Source organism: Phalangium opilio, unplaced genomic scaffold (genome assembly GCF_054372755.1).
Source record: "Phalangium opilio isolate 3A_F unplaced genomic scaffold, DU_Popi_V2 ptg000003l_1, whole genome shotgun sequence".
NCBI classification, from domain to species: Eukaryota; Metazoa; Arthropoda; class Arachnida; order Opiliones; family Phalangiidae; genus Phalangium; species Phalangium opilio.
Genome location: NW_028324145.1, coordinates 13,549,191 through 13,572,887, shown reverse-complemented (window position 1 = coordinate 13,572,887; position 23,697 = coordinate 13,549,191). Strand labels below are relative to the sequence as shown.

The window sequence follows — 23,697 nt, the reverse complement described above, 5'->3', positions numbered from 1 at the left end:
AAGATAACCGAGATTATTGCCAAGCTACTCAGTTTTATGACCCTCAATTTTCACTCTTTAACTAGCGGCCAAGTTCATAGTCACCAAGGACAACCTTTTACCTTTAGCGCCGACAGCGGATCTGAACGATACAGCAGTCCCTTGCAAACTACCCACAGGAAATGACACTGGTCCTTGCGTACTTTCAGGTAATAAGAAGTAACCGTTTAAAGACGATCTAGTTAAATTATAAACTTTCAAACGTAGGTGAAGAACTTGGAAGTATCGCTCCGTTTTTACAAGCAGTTAATACCCTGTTTGTCAGAGAGCATAACAGACTAGTCGACAAGTTCAAGGACATCTATAAGGACGTGGACACTTTGTTCGAGGAAGTTAGAAGAATTAATATCGCCTTTCAACAACACATAGTATACAACGAGTATTTACCCAGCATTCTCGGGGAATGCATTAGCAAAGACTTGAAGGTACCAAGCGCAAATTACCAATACGATTCCAGCATCGATGCAACTATCGTGAAAGAATTCGTCACTGGCGCGTTCAGGTTTGGACATACCCAACCCAAAAACAACGGAAGTTTAGGAGACGTTCCGAACCAAGTACCATTTGGACAACTATACACCAACATCCCCTACATCACCGCCGGCCCTGACGTCATGGAAAAAGAGATGCAAGCCATGTTTAACGACCGGGCCAAATTAACCGACCAACATTATAACGACCAGGCTAGTTAAGATATAATAACATTTTTGTCGCTCTTACGCCAACGTACGCCTTTTCTTAATTAGATGGTGAATCAATTTAAGTTTTCCAATTTTCCACCGTTGGGTGATTTGGCAGCTATTGACGTGCAAAGAGGAAGATTACACGGTGTACCGTCATACGCTTCCGTTAGAAGCTATTATAAACTGAATGTACCAAATTCAATCTTTGACTTGCATCCAGTAATACCTCCAGATGTCCTAGCAAGATTTGTACAGTACTATGGGTACGTGATACTAAATTGTCCAAATACAACCGCGTAATTTTATTGAATATCCTTAAATGTTGCAGGACGGTCAGCGTTAAAAATCTGGATCTTCATCTTGCGGCCATGTCAGAGTACAAAGTACCCAATTGCAAGGGAGTTATGTTCGGCGAGACTTATAAGTGTATCATTGAAGAACAGTTTAGGAGACTAAAATTCGGGGATCGGTATTGGTACGAGAGTACTGGTCAACCATTTTCATTCACAGATGGTAACTAGACTGGCTTATATTTGAAAATAATTGTATAATAAAAATATTCGTAATTTCTTTCATCAGATCAATTAGCAGAGATCCGAAAAACTACTTTAAGTGGAATGGTATGTAGGAACACTAAGCTGTCGGAAGCGCCTGAACATGGATTATACGCGTAAGTTCTTAGAGCCAATTACAGGCTATTTCTATTTGTGGATCTGAATTGTTCCAACTTACAAATTAATTACAGGACCAGTAAGAAGAGACCTTGCTCGGAACTAGCAGCCGAGAGCGATATTGACGTGACCAAATTTGCACCATCTCAAGAGGGAAATTCAATAGTGTATAAATAAGAGAAAATTCAATTAATAAAGATTGCTTAATTGGCACGTTTATGACTAAATAACTGGACTTTATTACTTATATGATTGAAAGATTTAATCGTAAATAATTTGGGCTATAATCTTTTGGTGGATGGTTAAAAATAATATTAGAGTTCTGGCATCTCGTATAGAAAGCGTGATATTTATAAATACTTGAAAAATGCACGTCATACTGACAAGTGTACTGTTAGCTTTAAGTCTGAATAAGTTAGCAAAGGGAATTACCTGTGACTTAGAAGACATATATCGAACCCTGAATGGAGTGTGTAATAATCCTGACAACTCTTATTGGGGTAGCGCCCCAAGAACGCATCAAACGTTTCTACCTTTAAAATACGCGGATGGTACTGAACTGAACCATAGAATCAGTAACGTTTAATTCTATCATTAATTAACTAAAGCGGTATTTAGGTATGATATGCCCTAAAGCGTCAGCAAACAATTCTGCTAGTTTACCATTGGCCAGGGAACTGAGTTCGAATATACTGTTCATTGAGGAGAAACCTAACGAGCCAAACTATTTGACCGAGATGCACGTTTACTTCGGAATGTTCCTTACGCACGATATCACTTTAAGTACCGTAGACCCTAATATCGCCAACCTTTGTAAGTAGTCAGTCATTCTTAGGGCATGCGCGTCATACCTGCGCAAGAACCCATTCCACGTTCATTTTTGGTGTAGACAATTGTAATTTGGAAAATAACGAGTGCAGCGTAGATAAATTATACGTTGGTCACTTTGAAAAGTACATCAAAGACGAGGAGTGTTTACTATTGGGTGTACACGCTGGTAGGTTTTGCGAAAAAGACGGGGACAATGGAAAATCTTGCGGATGTCCATTGTGTAAGAAAGGTCAGAACTAGCAATTGATAATCTTGAATTGATAATTCACTTGAATCATTCAATTCCCAGAGGAATTTCAACAATTAAATTTCTTCACGTCCTTCATTGACTTGTCAAATATTTATTCCATAAACGAGACGACGCTTAAGAAAATGAGGGAACCACGAAGTAATTTATTATTGTTTAAGACATTAATGTTGATTTAAATTAAGTTTCACGAACATTTACATAAAGGTGCAAAAATGCGACTAACTGAAGAAAAACTGATACCTTTGGCTCCCCCGAATGATGACGCATTTTCATCGGCTCGATTGTGTATACAATCAAGAGACCAGAAGGAAACCGGACCGTGTTTACGTTCACGTAAATAATGCATAGACTAATGAGAGTATTTAAGTTTAAATAATTAATATATTTCAGCTGATCGTGAAGGAAATTTAACACCTTTCCTTCAAGGATTGAACACCCTCTTTATACGAGAACATAATCGAATGGTTGACAAATTAAAATGGAAATTCACGGATCCTGACATTCTGTTCGAAGAAGTCCGTAGAATTATGATCGCTAAGATGCAACACATTACGTACAATGAGTACTTGCCCCTTACATTGGGTACTTGCATGGACGAAGAGTTACAAGTACGCAATAATACAGACTGACTGTTGTTGACTTCATTCACGCGCTTATCCAAAGGTTGACAAACATTAAACAGGTACCAACGGACAATTTTGAATACGACTCCAGCCTCGACCCGACTACTTTCAAAGAATTTGTGGCCGTTGCCTTTAGATTCGGACATACGCAAGCCGCCAATTTGGCTAGCTTGGGGTTCCTTAAGAATCAAATACCTATGGGACAGTTATTCACTTTGACACCGTATTACACCGCGGGTATGGATATAATTGACAAATTAATGCTTGGTCCTATGATCGATGCTGCTAAAATATCCGACTTCTATTACAACAATCAAGTAAATATTTCAGATATTAAATGCTAGACCATCTAGACAAATGTAACTTATCATCGTTAGACAATCAACAACTTTAGATTGGGTCTAGATCCAGTTCGGAGTGACTTAGGAGCGATGGACATACAACGATCCAGACAATATGGTTTACAGTCTTACGTTAATTACAGAAAGTTTTTCAAGTTAGAAGAACCAAAATCTTTCGATGATTTGAAGAAATATATGTCGTCTCATTATGTCGAAGGGCTTAAACATTATTTCGGGTATTTAGGCCTAAGTTTGTTGTACGGTTGTATGTTTATACCCTTGAAGATAAATGAAATTTACAGGGAAAAAGAGTTGGAAAGTTTGGATTTGTTACTCGGAGGCTTGGGAGAGAACCGCGTCCCCGAGTGTCCAGGAATCTTATTCGGACCTACGTTTCAGAGCATAATAGAGGAGCAGTTTTACTATTTAAAATTCGGGGATAGATTTTGGTATGAGAATTTGGACAAGCCGTGGTCCTTTACACCTGGTAAGAGGACAGATAAGTGATGTTTTTCAGTAAACACATTTCTTAATTTCGTAACTGGCAGAGCAACTTAGTGAAATACAAAGGACAACGCTGAGTGGATTGATATGTCTCAATACTGACCTCCAAATGGCCCGAGAAGAGGCGCTAGTCGCGTAAGATATTAATTGTTCAAAAGCTAAGCCTAATAATGAAGTGAGGTAAATTTTCAAAACAGAACAAGCGAATGGGTGTCATGCAATGAATTGGCTGCGGAGGCGGACATAGATGTCGATTATTGGGACGAAGAATACGTTGATACTGAACCTTGAATACGCAAACAACCACTTAATGGGGATGATTATGGCAATTTACTTTATGACTTTAATTAATCTGTTGATAAAGTATCAACGCCATAATTAATTAAAATGCTTATCTAACGAATTTATCAATAAAGTTTTGGACTTTACCATTAATAAATAAATTAAAAGTAGTTAAGGTATGCCAATACTTAAATCGTATGTAATTATATAAGAACGGTTTAGAGCTTTCGCACCTAATAAATTTTTAATAAATGATTTGAAAATGCCTGACTTTCTTCTAAACACTTTGCTATCGCTAAGCCTAATTGAATTAGTTATTGCCAATGGCGTGCCATGTGATTTGAATCAGAAATACAGAACCCTGAATGGCGAGTGTAACAATCCTTACAACCCATATTGGGGAAGCGCTCCAAGAACACATCGGACAGTTCTACCTTTGGAATACGCTGATGGTACTGGACTATATAAGAATTTCAAACTTTTAGAAATATTAGTTAAAGAGTATCTTTAGGTACGATATGTCCCAAAGTGGCAGCCGACAAAGTGACACCATTACCATTGGCCAGAGAACTGTCTTCAAATATACTCTTCGTCGAGGACAAATCAATTGAGCCGAACTTCTTAAGCCAATTGCACGTTTACTTCGGAATGTTTATATCGCACGACATCACCATGAGTTTTCCGGACCGCAAGGCACTAAGTCTCTGTAAGTTATCTTGATACATCCTAACAACATTGTAGTTAATTATCAGTTCTGATACATTGGAGTTAGATAATTGTCCACTGGAAAGTCAGAAGTGTACAGTGGGTAGAATTTACGTCGGTCCACGTGAACGGTACATAAAAGAAACTCAATGTTTACAACTGGGAGCTCACGGCGGTACATTTTGCGACCGTGACGGAGCATTTGGAAAACTTTGCGGATGTCCATTGTGCAAGAAAGGTTATTGTAATGATGTTATCTAATGACAACATCATTACGAAAATAATTTCACCCAAAGGCTTAAGTGAATTTCGTAATTACTCTAATTAGCGTTAATTTTCAGAGGAGTTTCAACAAGTGAATTTCCTCACGTCATTCATAGACCTGTCTAACATTTACTCTATCAACAAGACGATGCTAGCGACGCACTTGAGAGAACCAGGAAGTAATTCTAATTCTAGTCCTTCAAGATAAATTAGATCTTAATTTTTTTTTTAATATAAAGGTGCTAAAATGCGTTTGACAGAAGATAATCTAGTACCATTGGCTCCATCAACTGATGACGCGTTTTCACTTCTCGCTTGCGTTCAACCTACAGAGCCCAAACGTACCGGGCCTTGCCTACTTTCACGTAATATAGTTACATAAGAATTTTAAATTGCTAAAATCCTGGCATAACATACACTTTAACAAACTCATTCCAGCTGACCGCGAAGGAAGTTTAATTCCTTTACTACAAGCTTTAAATACCCTCTTTCTGCGTGAACACAACAGACTAGTTGACAAATTCAAATGGGTCATCTCAGACACGGAAATTCTTTTTGAAGAAGTCCGTAGGATTATGATCGCTAAGATGCAACACATAGTCTATAATGAATATCTACCACTTACATTGGGTAGTTGCATTAATAAGGAATTGAAGGTACTTAATCTAATATTCCGCTGGCTCTCTTAAAATTTAACATAGACAATCTCGGCAGGTACCAACAGTAAACTATCAATACAACTCAAATTTGGACGCGACCACTTTGAAAGAATTCGTAGCTGTTGCTTTTAGATTCGGACATACTCAGGCCCTTAACTTCGCTAGCATGGGGACTATGGACAATCAAATACCCACGGGCCAATTAGCGACATTGAGACCGTATTACACTTCCGGTTTGGACGTAATCGATAAAATGTTGCTAGGTAGTATGAGAGACGCGGCTAGAGAGGCTAATATGTTTTACGTCAATCAGGTACGCAAAAAAAGTTATTCAATTAACAATTTTAATAAACATCTGCCCGATTTTCTTTTAGACCATTAACGAATTTTGGTTTGACCTAAACCCAGTCCGGGGCGATCTAGCAGCGACTGACATACAACGATCTCGACAATACGGTGTACAGTCTTACGTCAACTATAGAAATTTCTTCGAGTTACAAGTACCTTACACTTTCGATGACTTGAAGAATCTAATGCCACCTAATTACGTCGAAAAATTAAAATACTATTTCGGGTAAGTAAATCGTCACGTGGTTCGATTCGAGCCAATTAAAATAAGGTCAAGAAATCTTGCAGTGAATATGGGTTGAAAAATTTGGATTTGTTCCTCGGTGGTCTGGGAGAATATCGCGTTCAAAATTGTAATGGTATTTTATTCGGACAAACTTTCCAACGAATTATAGAGGAACAGTTTTACAATTTGAAATTCGGGGATAGATTTTGGTATGAGAATTTAAACAAACCGTGGTCTTTTACCGTCGGTAAGTGAGCGGATGTAGAGGGTGGTTTCAAAATTTTAATACCTTAATTTTCAGGACAATTAAATGAAATACGAAAGACAACGTTAAGTGGAATGATTTGTCTTAACACCGAGCTTCCGCTTGTCTTGGAAAATGCATTTGTCAAGTAAGTAATCGTAACATTCTTCAAATTTTGTAACTTAACGCGAATCTAATTCATTACAGAACAAGTAAATGGAAAAACTGCAAGGCCTTGGTAGAGGAGACCGACTTAAATGTAGCGCATTGGGCGAGATCGTAGAATGGTGCGGATGAAATTCAAGAGGGTACTGTGATTAAATACATTAATTGCATATTTGAAAGACAATTAGTGAAATATTAGAATCATTCAGTCATTTCAAAAAGAAATATTTAAAGCAAGAAATGCTGAGATGTTGAAATTTCTGGAAAATATTTATCTCACATATTAAAATACAAAATCAAAAATCTGGACTTTAATTACTAATTAAAAATTAAATGGATCATCATATTAAGTTAAGGGTCGATGATCATGGTTCCAAAGTAATTAAAAAAAGTATAATGCCGATAAGTCAATATAAAAGAACGACTTAGCTACCAAATCACGCAATTACTTGTTAAATAGTAATTATCAGAGTCAGTTATGCGCTTGATATTGTTAAATTTATTAGCGGTGGTAAGCCTAGCTGGATTAGCTTACGGAACTATCTGCGAGGATGAATCCCAGAACAAGAAATACAGGTCACTAAATGGCGTCTGCAATAATTTAGTAAATCCATATTGGGGAAGTGCCCCTAGAACGTTTAAAACATTTTTACCCCTGGAGTATGCCGACGGTATGGAATTCTTCAATCAGTTAAGTTAGACTTAGACTTCAATTGAACGTATGTATAGGTAAGATATGTCCAAGAGTGAACACCAACAAGACAGCGTCCTTACCACTGGCTCGAGAACTGAGTTCGAATTTACTGTTGGTCAAGAACAAACCCACCGAACCGAATGACTTATCCTTAATGCACCTTAACTTTGGAATGTTGCTGACGCACGATATTGTCTTGACCTTAGTTGACCTTAATATTACGGATTTATGTAAGTTTTTTTTTTAAAAAAACTTTTACCTTTCAATAACAGTTACAAATTGCGTTCAGATAATTGTTCCTTGGCAAACAAAAAGTGTGGAATAGCTCAACATTACGTCGGTCCCCACGAAAAGTACATCAGGGACTACGAATGCCTGATTATGGGAACACATAATGGTACGTTTTGTGCCAAAGATGGCGCCGAGGGACAGGTTTGCGGATGTCCATTATGTAAGAAAGGTACGGTTCCTTTGTGACTCTCATTATCGGTCCTTGTGTCATGGTTTCAACTTAATTCTAACACGTATCACTTTAACTCTCAGAGGAATATCAACAAATAAATAACTTTACACCTTTCATTGACTTGTCTAATATTTACTCGATTGACAAGGAGATTCTCGGAATCCTAAGAGAACCAGGAAGTAAGTCAGTCCACAGTTATTAAATGATTAAGTCCATAATAACCAAGTCTATCGCTTTGAAAGGTGCCAAAATGCGGCTAAACGAAGATAATTTAATGCAAATGGCCCCTAACCTTATGTTTAGCAATTTTCCCTGTATTCAACCATTTCAACGAAATACAAGTGGACCTTGCTTACTTTCAGGTGAGCCCTAATTATATAACAGAAATACGTTCGCAACTGAAAATAATACCTTTCAGCTGACCGTGAGGGAAATTTAACACCTTTCATACAAACAATGAACACACTCTTTTTGAGAGAACACAATCGACTGGTTGATAAATTAAAATGTATTTTCACCGATCCCGATATTCTTTTTGAAGAAGTCCGTAGGATTATGATCGCAAAGATGCAACACATTACATACAACGAATATCTGCCCCTGATATTGGGAAGTTGCATGGACCAACGCTTAAAGGTATGCTCGGAAATAGGAATCGACATGACTTACTGATAGGCAACCTCCTTACAGGTACCAACTTCCTGTTACGCCTACAAACCGGACATTGACGCGACGGCTTACAAAGAGTTCGTTGGAGCCGCGTTTAGATTCGGACATTCGCAAGCCGGTAACAAGGCAAGCGTGGGATTCCTTAAAAATCAAATATCTCTTGGACAACTATTCACTTTGAAGCCGTATTTTACTTCCGGTACGGACGTTATCGAAAAATTTATTCTGGGAAGTATGATGGACTCTGCTAGAGTGGCCGACTATTCTTTTTCCAACGAAGTAATTATCGGGGGGGGGGGAAAGCGACTGGAAATATGAAGGAATAATAATTAATCTTAAAATTTTAGACGATAAACAATTTCCGACTTGGTAATAGCGCAAATCGGAGCGATTTAGGAGCGACGGACATAGAACGAGGCAGACAATACGGGTTTCAGTCCTACGTTAAGTACAGAGAGTACTTGGAGTTGGAGGTACCACAATGTTTCATTGATTTGAAGAAATATATGTCTACTCAGTACGTGGACAAACTCGTTACTTATTTTGGGCAAGTTTCGTTAATTGTGACGCAGTATGGTATATAAAATGATAACTTCAGAATTTTACAGGGAAGATGGGTTGGAAAATTTGGATTTGGTTCTCGGAGGAGCAGCGGAGTATCGTGTCGATAACTGTTCTGGAATTTTGTTCGGACCTACATACCAAAAAATTATAGAACGGCAGTTTTACAATTTAAAATTTGGGGATAGATTTTGGTATGAGATATTGGGCAAACCTTGGTCCTTTTCACATGGTATGTGATTTACTTGGAAAAAATGGATGCGGTATCTATTCTTCCATGATTTAAGTCTATTTCATACTTGGCTATTAATATTTGGTCTACTTTTTTTAGAGCAATTACAGGAAATAAGGAAAACAACCCTAAGTGGATTGATCTGTCTCAATACTGATCTGGAATTCGCAAGGGAAAACGCGATGGTGAAGTAAGTTTCCAATGCTTGGATGATGGTCTTCATTTAGGTTAAACGGTGAAATTTATAAAACAGAACAAGTGAATGGAAATCCTGTAAGATATTGGCAGAGCAAACCGATTTAAACATCGCCCATTGGGCTCCACACAAAATAGTTTAGTGCAAAAATACTGATGTAATAAATCAATAAAGAAAACACTTTGTATCGACGACCCTAACAGTTCATAATTCTGTTAATAAATCAGAGCATTATTCGCCAAAAATTTGTGATGAATTAACTATAATTATGGTTTGCATATTAAAATTAGTAGGCCTGATTAACACTAGTAAGATTTATTTATGCTGTTTAACAATTTTGCGCGACCAGCCTGCGACTATAATAGTTAAGCAGGCCTAAGAAATGTAATTGAAAACGGCATTACATTGCTTGATATATTTTAAAAGATTACCTAAAATCCATACTGGAATTTTGATATCAATTTGTGTATACTATATGAAGTGTTTATCAGGCAGAAATTATTTACCTTAACAGACATTTTGCGGACCTTAATACTCATAAAGAATTCTATCGTTTTAAAGATCATGGTTCTAAGGTTATTAATTAGAATTTATTTTGCCATTACGTCTATTTGAAAGATCAATACAGCCATTGGTATCGCGCTAAACCTCAATTTATCTTTTTAAATACGAATTCAGAATTTCGGTTAAATGCGTGTTGTATTGTTGAGTTTCTTATTGGTCGTTAGTCTAACCGGCTCAGCTAATGGAATTTATTGCGATCGGAAAATCCGGAACCAGAAATACAGATCACTGAATGGCGTTTGTAATAATCTATACTACCCGTATTTGGGTAGTGTCCTTAGAACGCATAAAACGTTTTTACCTTTGGAGTACGCCGACGGTATTGTATTCTCCAATTAGGTAAGTCTCTTCTAGACACTAATTACGTATATGATTAGGTAAGATATGTCCAAAAGTGACCACCGACAAGAAAGCGGCCTTACCCCTGGCCCGAGAACTGAGTTCGAATATACTGTTTGTCTACGACAAACCAAACGAACCGAATGACTTATCCGAAATGCACGTTTACTTTGGAATGTTTCTAACGCATGACATTACCTTGAGCTTAGTGGACCCTAATGCTTCGAGTCTATGTAAGAATTTTTAGTAAACAACTTAACAATACCTTGAATAATAATAATTAACAATAATTAAAATCGCGCTCAGATAATTGCTCATTGGCAAACAAAAATTGTCCAGTAAGCCGGAACTGGGTCGGTCCTAAAGAAAAGTACATTAAAGATGCTCAATGTCTGTTAATGGGAGTACAAAAAGGAACATTTTGTGCCAAAGATGGAACGGGAGGACAGACTTGCGGATGTTCATTATGCAAGAAAGGTAAGTTTCCAATTATAACGCGATTCTTATTATCATAACTAGTATCACTTTGATTATTAGAGGAGTATCAACAATTAAATCATTTTACATCTTTCATCGATTTGTCTAATATTTACTCTACTGACGAGGAGACCCTAACATTCCTGAGAGAGCCAGGAAGTATGTCTATACATCAAGCCACTTGAGCTATTTTCCATTAGTTCATAAAACTCCAAGTCTATAACTTACAAAGGTGCTAAAATGCGGCTAACGGAAGACAATCTAATGCAAATGGCCCCATCAACTGACCCCAAGTATTCGAATCGTCCTTGCGCTCAACCATTTCAACGAAACACAACTGGACCTTGCTTACTTTCAGGTGAGTCATAATTATCTATCGAAGTTCTTTAACTATAATAAGAAAAATTTTCAGGTGATCGTGAAGGAAATTTAACACCTTTTCTACAAGCAATGAGCACACTCTTTTTGAGAGAACACAATCGACTGGTTGATAAATTAAAAAGGATATTCACAGATCCCGATATTCTTTTCGAAGAAGTCCGTAGGATTATGATTGCTAAGTTGCAACACATTACGTACAACGAATATTTGCCAATGACATTGGGAAGTTGCATGGACCAAAGCTTAAAGGTAAGCCCTTAGAAAAGTTCAAAACAATCAATAATTCTAAATTCGAGGTCGAGCTAAACTGAAAGAACTGTTTCACAGGTACCAACTGCCAGTTACGTCTACAAACCCAAAGTTGACGCGACCACTTATAAAGAGTTCGTAGGAGCCGCTTTTAGATTTGGGCATTCGCAAGCCGGCAACTTGGCAAGCTTGGGGTTCATAGACAATCAAGTACCTTTGGGTCATTTGTTTACTTTGAAACCGTACTTAACTTCCGGTTCCAACGTTATGGAGAAAATGATGCTGGGAACTATGCGGACGTCTGCCAAAAAGACTGACCCCTTCTACGTCAATCAAGTAATTACTTCCAGAACAAAAACAGGACAAAAACTCACTAATAATGCCATTGTAAGACAATAAACAACTTCCGGTTTGACACCACTTCAACTAGAAGCGATTTAGGAGCAACGGACATAGAACGAGGCAGACAATACGGTTTACAATCCTACGTCAAGTACAGGAAGTTCCTAAAGTTGGAAGTACCCGAGTCTTTCGATGATTTGAAGAAATACATGCTGACGAATTACGTAGAAAAACTTAAAACATATTTCGGGTAAACTTCGTTCATCTTGACGTAGGACGAATTGAAAAATTAAACATTACAGAAAAGATGGGTTGAAAGACTTGGATTTGGTCCTCGGAGGAGCAGCGGAATATCGCGTCGACAACTGTTCTGGAATCTTGTTCGGACCTACTTTCCAACAAATAATAGAACGACAGTTTTACAATTTTAAATACGGGGATAGATTTTGGTACGAGATAATGGAGAAGAAGTGGTCATTTACACCTGGTAAGTGGTAACTTGAGGTGTGGGTTTAGATTGTGTAATATTACTCTTATTGTTTGGGCTTCCTTGTTAGAGCAATTAAAAGAAATACAGAAAACAACCCTAAGTGGAATGATTTGCCTTAATACCGAGCTGAGATGCGCCCTGGAAAAAGTCATGAAGAGGTGAGTAATCATTGCTTGGTAGTTCTTAAAGCTTCGAAATAAATGAAATTTATAAATAAATCAGGACAAGTCGATTAAGATCGTGCAAGAGACTTGCAGCAGAGACTGACTTGAACATCGCTCATTGGGCTCTCAATATTAAATAATTAAGCACGAAATTACTGTAAAAAATTCAATAAAGAAAAAACACTTTTGTAGAGATGCGAGTCGGAAAATTACCGTTTAAAAAAAAAGTTAATTTCAAATCTCTAACATTTTGTCTTTCCTCCTATTTAATTGAGGTTCTAATTTAGTTAGCAATCTGTCACCACAAGAGAGAAGTAAAACACCTCCAATAAAACTGCTCCATGGAAAAATCTACTTGAAAACGACGTTGCATAGACGTTAAAAGTGATTACTTATTTATCTGTCACAATAAAAACTGCATTAACAAAATTCCGGACTTTATATACTCTTAATAATTAATAGGATCGTAATTAAACGTTGGGGTTCGATGATAATGGTTCCAATGTAAGGAAAAGGAATGCGCTGCCGTTACGTGTACATAAGATTAAAACGGAGCTACTGGTGTCTTACCAGATGCGAAATATATCTTGTTAAATACTAATTAACAGTTTCAGTTATGCGCGCGATTTTGTTAATTTTCTTAACGACGGTAAGTCTAGCTAAATTGTCAAACGGAGCTTTCTGCGACCAGCAAATAAAGAACAACAAATACAGATCCCTGAATGGCGTCTGCAATAATTTAATTAATCCATATTGGGGAAGTGCCCCTAGAACGCATAAAACATTCTTACCCCTGGAGTATGCCGACGGTATTGTATTCTACAACCAGTTAAGTTTTTTTAGCCATTAATTCTATATACGATTAGGTAAGATGTGTCCAAAAGCGACAGCCGACAAGAAAGCGGCCTTACCCCTGGCACGAGAACTGAGTTCGAATATACTGTTTGTCTTCGACAAAGACAACGAACCAAATGACTTGACCTTAATGCACGTTTACTTCGGAATGTTTCTGACGCACGATATGACCTTGAGCTTAGTGGACCCTAAGGTTCCGGGTCTATGTAACTTAACAATTAATAGAAATAATTAGCCTGTTAATTAGTAATTATTAAAATTACGTTTAGATAACTGCCCCTTGGCGAGCAAAGAGTGTCCCATAAATCGTAATTACGTTGGCCCTAACGAAAAGTATATTAAGGATTTTACATGTCTGTTAATGGGTTTACACAATGGTACTTTTTGCGCTAAAGATGGTGCGGAGGGACAACTTTGCGGATGTCCATTATGCAAGAAAGGTACGTTCCCAAGTCCTTGTGACATTAAGACTAGTCATGTGATCAGTTTAATTCTCAGAGGAATATCAACAAATTAATAATCTGACACCATTTATTGACTTGTCTAATATTTACTCTGTCGATGAGGAGATGCTCGGAATAATGAGAGAACCAGGAAGTATGTCCTTCCAAAGTTATTTTTGATCAAGTTCATAAAATCAAGAGTCAATTGCTTTTAAAGGTGCTAAAATGCGGCTGACGGAAGATAATCTAATGCCACTAGCCCCATCAACTGACCCTAAGTATTCTACTAATGTTTGTATTCAACCATTGCAACCGAACACAACTGGACCTTGCTTACTTTCAGGTAGGACATAAAAATACCAAAAATTCGTAACTAAAAATAGTAAGTTTTCAGGTGATCGTGAAGGAAATTTAATACCTTTCCTACAAGCATTGAACACACTCTTTTTGAGAGAACACAATCGACTGGTTGATAAATTTGAATGCGTTTTCAAGGATCCCGATATTCTATTCGAAGAAGTCCGTAGAATTGTGATAGCTAAGATGCAACACATTACCTACAACGAATATTTGCCCCTGACATTGGGTAGTTGCATGGACCGACGTTTGAAAGTACGCTTAGCAAAGTTGAAAATAAATAATACTGGAAGAATACCCTTCAATCTAGCTCCAACGAAATGACTAACTGACATTCACCCAACCTTCTTACAGGTCCCAACTTCCAGTTACGAATACAAACAGGACATCGACGCGACCACTTACAAAGAGTTCGTAGGAGCTGCTTTCAGATTTGGACATACTCAAGCCGGTAACTTGGCTAGCTTGGGTCTCACTGATAATGAAGTACCTCTGGGGGAATTATTCACTTTGAAACCTTATTTAACTTCCGGTTCCGACGTTATGGACAAAATGATGCTGGCAACTATGAGGGACTATGCCAAAAAGACTGACCCCTTCTACGTCAATCAAGTAATTACTTCCAGGACAACGGATAGGAGAAAAAAATTAATGATGCCATTTTTAGACAATAAACAACTTCCGGTTTCAACTTATTCCAATACGGAGCGATCTAGGAGCAATCGATATAGAACGACCCAGGAACTACGGTTTACAATCCTACGTCAAGTACAGAGAATTTCTAAAGTTGGAGGTACCCAAGTCTTTCGATGACTTGAAGAAATACATGCCGGCGAATTTTGTCGACAAACTTAAAACATATTTCGGGTAAGTTTAGCTTCTTTAATCGTCATGTAGGACGATTTGCAAAATAAAACTTAACGAATTTTACAGGAATGATGGACTGAATAACTTGGATTTGGTCCTTGGAGGGTCAGCGGAGAATCGGGTCGATAAGTGTAATGGAATCTTGTTCGGACCTACTTTCCAAGGAATAATAGAACGACAGTTTTACAATTTAAAATATGGGGATAGATTTTGGTACGAGAGATTGGGTCAGCCGTGGTCATTTACTCGTGGTAAGTAGGTCAAACAAGAAAAATAGATCAGACACTGAGGATTTAGATTGTGTAATATAATTCCTTGTTAGAGCAATTAAAGGAAATTAGAAAAACAACCCTAAGTGGATTGATCTGTCTCAACACCAAGCTGGAATCCGCCCTGGAACAAGCCATGAAGATGTAAGTTATCAATGCTTGGTTTCATTTTGAGTTTAACCGTGAAATTTATAATTAAAACAGAACGAGTAAAACGAGATCGTGTCAGAAATTGGCGGAAGAAACCGATTTAGACATCGCTTTTTGGACTAAATATCATTAAATAATTAACAGCGAAAATACTGTAATAAATCCATAAAGAATAATAAAATATTTTACTCTCCAATTATTTCAGTTTCTTTTTCTTGATATTGAAATCAGTAGGAATATATAAACCCATCTCATTCAAAAGGTTTAGCTCGGTCTGTCTAGCAATATGCCTTTATGGAACATTTGAGAGGGCCTAGCTGCAATTCTCAACTCCGGTAAAATTACTCCATGAAAAATGCCAACGGAACACGTCATGAAATAAAATCCCGCGCGTTTGTTGACGTATTCAAAAATTCGCAAAGATAACAATTACAATTCTAGCTCTTTTCCAAATTCCAATGTTCTTCTTCTCATCTAATAAAAATCTAGCTTATTTGACAATAAGTATTAATTGGCTAGAGTTAGTCATCATTAACATTCGTGACTTTGCAATATATATAAAAACCATTCGATTGCATATATTTAAATTAGGTTCGAAACCGAAGGTGAATGGTTCCAAAGTAATTAATAGCATCAGTTATAAACGATTTTGATCACAACAAAATCGTTCAGTGGGTCCCAAAAAGGGGAACACGCGATCCTTTGAAGAGTTAACTCTTTCAATCATGCGCGAAATAATAATAAATATACTGTTAGTGGTAAGTCTGACTGGATTAGCCAATGGAATAGGCTGTAACTATTACCGGAAATACCGTACCCTAAATGGCGACTGCAATAATCTAAAATACCCGTATCGGGGTAGCTCTCCAAGAAGCCACCGAACGCTGTTACCCTTGGATTATGCGGATGGTACAATACAGTATATTCAATCCAATTCATTCTAGATACTAACTACAAAGTTACGTTCTTTTAGGTAAAATATGCCCCAAAGAGGCAACAATGGAAGGCAATTATTCCTCACATTTACCATTGGCCAGGGAACTGAGTACGAACGTACTACACGTCGATGACAAACCCGATGAACCAAACAACTTAAACGAATTGCACGTTTACTTTGGGTTGTTTCTAACCCACGATATCACCTTGACCTACGTTCACCCTAGTACCGCTAAGCTATGCAAGTATCAGTTTTAAAATTACAAATTTTTTAAGAAATAAAGATTTCATTTCCGTTTGAAACTAATTTTCACAAGCTTACATCGAGGTGGAACTACGCATATCGTTTAATAAACATAATTTAATTTCGGGGTTTTAGATAACTGTCCACTGGTGAGCGAAAAATGTCCCCATGATCAAATGTACGTTGGTCCCAATGAAAAATACATTAAGGACACCGAATGTTTGCTATTGAGTGCGCATCGAGGTCTATTTTGCAATCAAGACGGCGCCTACGGAAAGTATTGCGGTTGCCCGTTGTGTAAGAAAGGTAAATAGGTGCATAAGAAGACGTGAACATTCCATTCGATGGTACCAATGTTCTAATACCTTGATGACTTCACTACCAGGAGAGTTTCAACAACTAAATTTCCACACATCTTTCATTGACTTGTCTAATATTTATTCTACCGAAAGGGATGTCCTTGAGACCCTGAGAGAGCCAGGAAGTAATGTTGAACAATTACTTAAAAATAATTTCTTTCATAATAATATTAAAACTAAGTTATAATTTTAAAAGGCGCGAAAATGCGAATGACCAAGGATGAGTTGATTCCATTGGCTCCTTCGATAGGCCCTAGGTATTCAGTTGGTGATTGCGTACAGACGACAAACCCTCGAGTTAAAGGACCCTGCTTACATTCAGCGGATCTTCAAGGAAATTTGACCCCATTACTTCAAGCAATGAACACCCTCTTTTTACGGGAACACAACCGATTAGTTGATAAACTAAGGCATATATTCAAAGATCCTGATGTACTTTTCGAAGAAGTCCGTAGAATTACGATAGCAAAAATGCAACACATTACGTACAACGAATATTTGCCCGCTACATTGGGTAGTTGTATACACAAAGGGTTAAAGGTAGGCAAAACCATGGTCCAACAACTGCGCAAGCTTACCTTTAATTAATTATACTACAGGTACCTTCCCGCATTTATGAATACAACCACAATTTGGACGCGACGACTATGAAAGAATTCGTGGGCGGAGCATTTAAATTTGGACATGGTCAAGCCGTTAACTACGATAGCTTGGGAACTAAGAAGAATCAAATTCCCACGGGACAATTATACACTTTGCACCCTTACTACAGCTCCGGTAGCGATGTAATTGAAAAAATGATACTGGGTACCATGAAAGACTCTGCTAAAATAGCTGACCAGTACTATCCCAACCAAGTAACTTATAATAAACCAGAAGAAGGTAAATCTAGAACGGAATTTTTGCAATTTCCTTCATATATAGACAGTTAACAACGTATGGGTGGCACTAAACCCAATTCGTAGCGACTTGGCGGCGGCAGACATAGAACGAACCAGACAATACGGTTTACAATCTTACGTTCACTATAGGAAGTTACTGAACTTGGAAGTACCGAATAGTTTCGACGATTTGAAGGATTATATGTCACCATTTTACGTGGAAAATCTAAAACATTATTTCGGGTAAACTCATTATCCTTTATGGTGCATGGTTAAGACTTTGACCAACTGTTCTACAGGAAAAAAGGGTTAAAAAATTTGGATTTATTCCTGGGTGGAATCGGAGAATACCGTGACAAAAACTGTCCCGGAATTTTATTCGGGCCAACATTCCAACGGATAATAGAGGAACAGTTTCTCAATTTGAAATTCGGGGATAGATTTTGGTACGAAAATTTAAACCAACCGTGGTCCTTTACGTGTGGTAAGTTGGTTCATTTCCCAGACATTTTTCCCCCAAAAATAATTAAATAACATCTTCATTACCAGATCAATTACGAGAAATAAGAAAAACCACTCTAAGCGGACTAATTTGTCTCAACACTAAACTTCCTTACGTTCTGGAAGACGCTCTCGTGACGTAAGTATATTAACCTTAATTTATACGAATGAAATTAAGGTTAATTTTAAATTTGAAACAGAACAAGTAAATGGATACCCTGCAAAGGATACGCCGAGGAAAGCGATATCAACGTCGCTTATTGGGCAAAAAGCGATAGCCATAACTATACTATTGCTACTTATTATTAAGATGTCATTTATTGGCCCACATGTAATCTAATATTGTGTAATAATCCAATAAAATAAAAGCATTCGACTTAATTTAATTAATAATTAACTTCTCTTAGACTTTGAAAACCCCTAATTTTTACGATTATTTGCATATATTAAACGATCATTAGCGTGTAAGGGGCAACAGAACTAACTCAAAAACGCTTAATAAAATGTCAAAATACTAAGTGCTCGTCTACTTTAAAACCCTTCTCACAACAGAATTTCAAAGTGAACGACATTAATCACGAAAGCAATTAAGAATGAAGGATTTTCTCTATAGTCCTCACCGACATAATATTGCGAAATGGGGCGGGGAACAAATTAAACTAAAACAACACGCTATTAGACGTAAAGACAAATTTCACAAATGTTATTCTTTCTTCATTATATTCAAAAGATAGGCAACTTAATTTCAGTTTGAAATATTCACAACTTTCTAATATTGACTAGAAAATTAGATCGTAAACCTTTCCATTAACAGATGTGGATTTTGGGAGTCTTGTGACAAGTAAGAGGTTTTGGAATTCTACAGGTAAATCATGAAACTTTCCATGATGTCACCTACGGCTTACGATTCACCTGTTTTTATGAAATGTCACATACGTTATGTAAAGTTCAGTACACGTAGTTACGTACAAAACACATCAGATGTTTATATAATACCAATACTGATACAGACAGTAACGCCATGTAGTAAGAATTTCTGGAGCATAGGAAGAAATGAACTCAAAGCTCAATCAATACCTAAAATTATAACTCGCTACGAATAAGTATAGAAGTAAATTTAAATGTATTTTCATGATCTTACTAACATATTATATTTGCAATTTAGCTAACCCAATTTTTCTCAGAGAAGATGGCGTTTTAAAACTAGATGAAATTTGCAATCGATTGATACTGGAGCGAAAGATTTGTGGTAGCTACGTAACATTTGGTAACTACAACTAAATGGGTCCCTATCCCCGATGCCATAAAAGCCGCAAAAAAAATGTCATAAACCAGCCCAAGAGTAAACCAAGTAAGGAATGAAAAAGAGTTAAATTTAAAGAATTTCTCTGATCTCGAGAAAAAAAAGAACTAAAATTGAAAATTTCCCCGATCAAAAATTAATGGCTAAAATATTGTTAGTAGTTAAAGGAGGAAGGAAAGGAAAGGAAAGCGGCTTTAAGTGGTGCTAGAAATACGTGGTCATAAATCATTTAGCAAATCCTTGAGGAGGGCGTAATTTGCAAGGCGTGTTTTTGCTCATTCCTAGGCTCGAATGTTATGTACGGGCTTCTTTGGAGTTGGAGAAAGTAAGATTACCAGATGGCCCCTTACAAGAAACCTCGCAAAAAACTACAGTGTGTTTAGAAAAACAAATTAAATCTCAAACAACCTATCAAGTCGTCTGTCTCCCATTAAGCAATTCGTTTAATGAATTAGAACTAATTAGGCAATATCAGTATAGGTGGGCTAATACTCGCGGCGTTTAACCTAACGTTGTCAAACACTAGGCATAACAGAAGTCTGTTAATTGTAATAACACGTTTTAATTAATGAACTTTCAACGCCCTGTCTAAAAAACTATTATAAACATCAAAAATAACTAGACGTCGCTTGTTCATCAACAGCGCATGCGTTGCCTTGTAGGAATGCACGGGGAAAGAGCATATCCAACTAATTAGAGAGAACACGATACAGACGAGACTTATTTCTTAAAATTAAAGAGATTACCAAAATTAATAAACTAATCAGATTAAAAGAAGAGCAGCTGTAATCAACACGCTTGGACAAGTAAAGGCTTATAATGGCGCGAGAGAGAGAGAGATTTAACGTAATGAGGGGAAGGGAGAAACGCTAATTAAAATAGTCTTTTGACCCTTGTCGGTTCACAAAGTGTCATTGTCACGACGTAACAGAGAACCCTTCCCAATGACGCTCTAGGGCTACTCAAGGTGACGGCCAAAGAAAGAAGTTAGGAAACAGATCCAAAGATAGAAGCATTTTTACTATATATTGAGATAAAAATACGGTTAAAGGTACGTAGGTGTCTATTCCGTTGAAGGGTTAACGCGCCTATATCCAGCTTTGTCTCGTAAAAGTTCAATGATGATTTTAAGTAAAGACCGAAGTCCATTCAACTTCCATGGGAAATTCATTCAATGAACTCAAAACCCAAAAGAGCATAATGAAATTTTCTCCCTTACTCAAAAACATCCCACTGTCTGAAACATGATAAACAGATTGTATTTACCTAGACTATATTTCACTTTAAGAATTTACCGAAGTAGAAGGCGAGGACGCCACCATTTTCCTGTACAAACCTTAACCTAAGACTCGAGTGACAGAACTGATGCCAACTAGAGATTCTGAGTCTGTTATATCCAGAAAAAGGTTAAGGGAAATCTTGCTTAGCTTTTAACCACTTTGTGGCAGTGACTAATTATAGTTGTTAAGTGATAACGGGGAAAAAGCGCCTGACAACGTCGACAACATCTTGATTGCTTAGTATACGCATCACTCCCAAACCCCCGAGGGTGCCTTTTAGCTTAAGGATTTATACCACGTCACTCCCGACAGTTAAATGGAGCGTGTAAAGTCTCTACCTATCTTACCCCATAAGATCGAGCAGACTACAAACTAAAGAGGTAAAGGGTTATGTCACCATTTAAGAGAGCATGGCTTAAGAGAAATTTTAAATATTAGTTTAAGCATCTCCTGTGGTGACCTAAATTTGACCTGTATATATTACATAAGGTAATCAAATCCTTCGAATGTAGGTTACATATTGCGTTTTACCTCCTAAAATGTGTTAGGTATACCATTTTACAGACTAAAAATACTAAAAGAAGAATTATTATTATTATTATTAAAAGAAAAACTTTGATTTCAAAGAATACCGCGGTGTTGTTAGAAATTCAATTATCTATTCAATCCATAAAGTGACAGACACCGGAAACGGAAGTAAAAGCGTAATTCAATACAAATCCTGTAAATTCACACCGCCTTGCATTATAGGTCTACAACAAAAGGGATAAAGGATATTGCAATCTAAGGACAAAATCTTTTTGGTTTTTGTAAAACTTCGCAAGCAAGGACATGGTCCCTCAACAATGGAAAACTATCCTGAATTGCCGGTATAGCATAAAAGGAGGAGTTCCGACCTCGATTTCCAAAATGACATAACGTGATGATACACGCGTTCTAAGGCCTAACTCTAAGGCGTTTGTAATTCAATCCTCGAATTATATTAATAAATATTCTGTTCTTTCCAATTCTGGGTTTAATTCGTATAGACTCTTTCGAGGAAGATTCCTCTCTGCCTTCCATACTGTGGTTTAAGTTTCAATCCTTCAACTCAGCTAAAGGGGGAAGCGGAAACAACCCACGCGTTTTTCATCAATATGTTTCTTATAAAGAAAGGGAAGTTTGAAAGTGAAACACGCGAAAATCCAATGAATCTAAGATTGTTTACGAAAAGGATGAAGGTGAGAGGTCTTTCTTTCGCTTCAGGTGTGATAGGAATAAGTAGTAACAACATGAAGTAACGGACAAGTGGGTGGGGGATCGAGACAAAGAAGAGACTATTGTAAACATCCAGCATCCTTCTCTCTGAGGACTACCAAAAGAAAATTAAACCGAAATAAAGGCTACGCTCCTCTGAAGGCCATAATTTCAGTGGGAGACATTTTGCCAAAGACGACGATACATAAATGTTTTGCAGCTGAAATATTACTTAAATAGCAACAACTTCGAGTTCATATACTTGTGTCTTACTTTTACCTGTTTACTTCGATCTTTTCTCGATGAAGAAAAATAACAATCTAAAAAAGAAACCGATTGTACTTTTTCCATAGGCGAGTAAAAAAAAATATATTTTTGATCAAAACTAGCGTTCGCACTGTATATTGAAGGACATTTTACAATTGGAACCCAAGGTTTATGGGACATTGCTTTTCACAAAGGTCACGAAACATTGCGCAAGCTACAAAGGCGTCTCAAATGAATGTCCTTGCTTCGTAAATACGCGTGACCCATTGCCCATAGCTCTATGAGTAAAGATACAACTTTAAAAAACTCAAAACAAAACAAAACTAACCAACACTAAATGCGAACGAACCAAATGGTCCAAACTCCATAATCTCTAAGCGGATTTGAAACGATAAATTTAGGGATAGAATCCATTACCTCGCTGAAAGTGAAATAGTTAATCAATGTCTCCAATATTGAAAGCTGGGACTTACAACAAGGATAAATATATCTCAAAATACAGATTGGGGAAAACACTATAACACTAACAGTAGCTCTAACCGAAAAGCCGACTGTCGCCTGTTGGCTGGTAAGACCACACCTCGCTCACGTGTTAAAAGTAAATATAGAACGAATATCAATGTAGGTTACATTCAGCTCAATTCCCTTGACACTTTATCACCCAGTTTCGTATAGTTCTAACCATCTTGACCCGGACTCGGATACAAAGGTAAAGGCTAACTTGGACCAAAACTGAGAAAAGGAACATAACTCGAATGTAATGAGAGTTGAGTTATAACACTGACGTACTGCACTATCCTGGCCCTAGATGGAAGGGTTATAAAGATGATAGGGATGGAGAGACGCATCCTGGATGAACATCCCCGGAGAGAGGGATGCGGCCTAGGATAAATAATAACACGCGAGGGATGGAGAAACTCTCTTTCGTCCGTCCGGGAAAAGAAGATGAATGAAGACGGATTGGGGGAAATAAGGGAAAACAAGGTAAGGAGTCTCGTACGGGTTTAAGACTTTCCATCCATTCAATATTTCGCAGCGAATGGAGACGCAAATTTTCTGGGCCACTACGAGTATACGGAAACTACAGCGAAGT

General features: G+C 37.4%; 1 protein-coding gene and 1 long non-coding RNA gene across 2 annotated transcripts in view; one reads left to right on the top strand and one right to left on the bottom strand.

Moving 5' to 3' along the window:
• Positions 1-4,233, top strand: part of LOC149717981 (uncharacterized) — a 57,315-nt gene extending 53,082 nt beyond the window's left edge. The window contains exons 7-23 of the mRNA XM_089834614.1: positions 66-188; positions 247-722; positions 786-985; positions 1,051-1,235; positions 1,302-1,392; positions 1,468-1,560; positions 1,898-1,944; positions 2,012-2,206; positions 2,283-2,453; positions 2,514-2,612; positions 2,679-2,807; positions 2,865-3,082; positions 3,157-3,414; positions 3,475-3,674; positions 3,741-3,925; positions 3,987-4,077; positions 4,140-4,233. Coding sequence (XP_089690740.1) covers positions 66-188; positions 247-722; positions 786-985; positions 1,051-1,235; positions 1,302-1,392; positions 1,468-1,560; positions 1,898-1,944; positions 2,012-2,206; positions 2,283-2,453; positions 2,514-2,612; positions 2,679-2,807; positions 2,865-3,082; positions 3,157-3,414; positions 3,475-3,674; positions 3,741-3,925; positions 3,987-4,077; positions 4,140-4,233 — 2,855 coding nt within the window. The remainder of the gene's footprint in view (positions 1-65; positions 189-246; positions 723-785; positions 986-1,050; positions 1,236-1,301; positions 1,393-1,467; positions 1,561-1,897; positions 1,945-2,011; positions 2,207-2,282; positions 2,454-2,513; positions 2,613-2,678; positions 2,808-2,864; positions 3,083-3,156; positions 3,415-3,474; positions 3,675-3,740; positions 3,926-3,986; positions 4,078-4,139) is intronic.
• The window catches only part of LOC149717977 (uncharacterized), a 133,627-nt gene that overhangs the window by 12,315 nt on the left and 97,615 nt on the right, over positions 1-23,697 (bottom strand). The window lies entirely within an intron of this gene.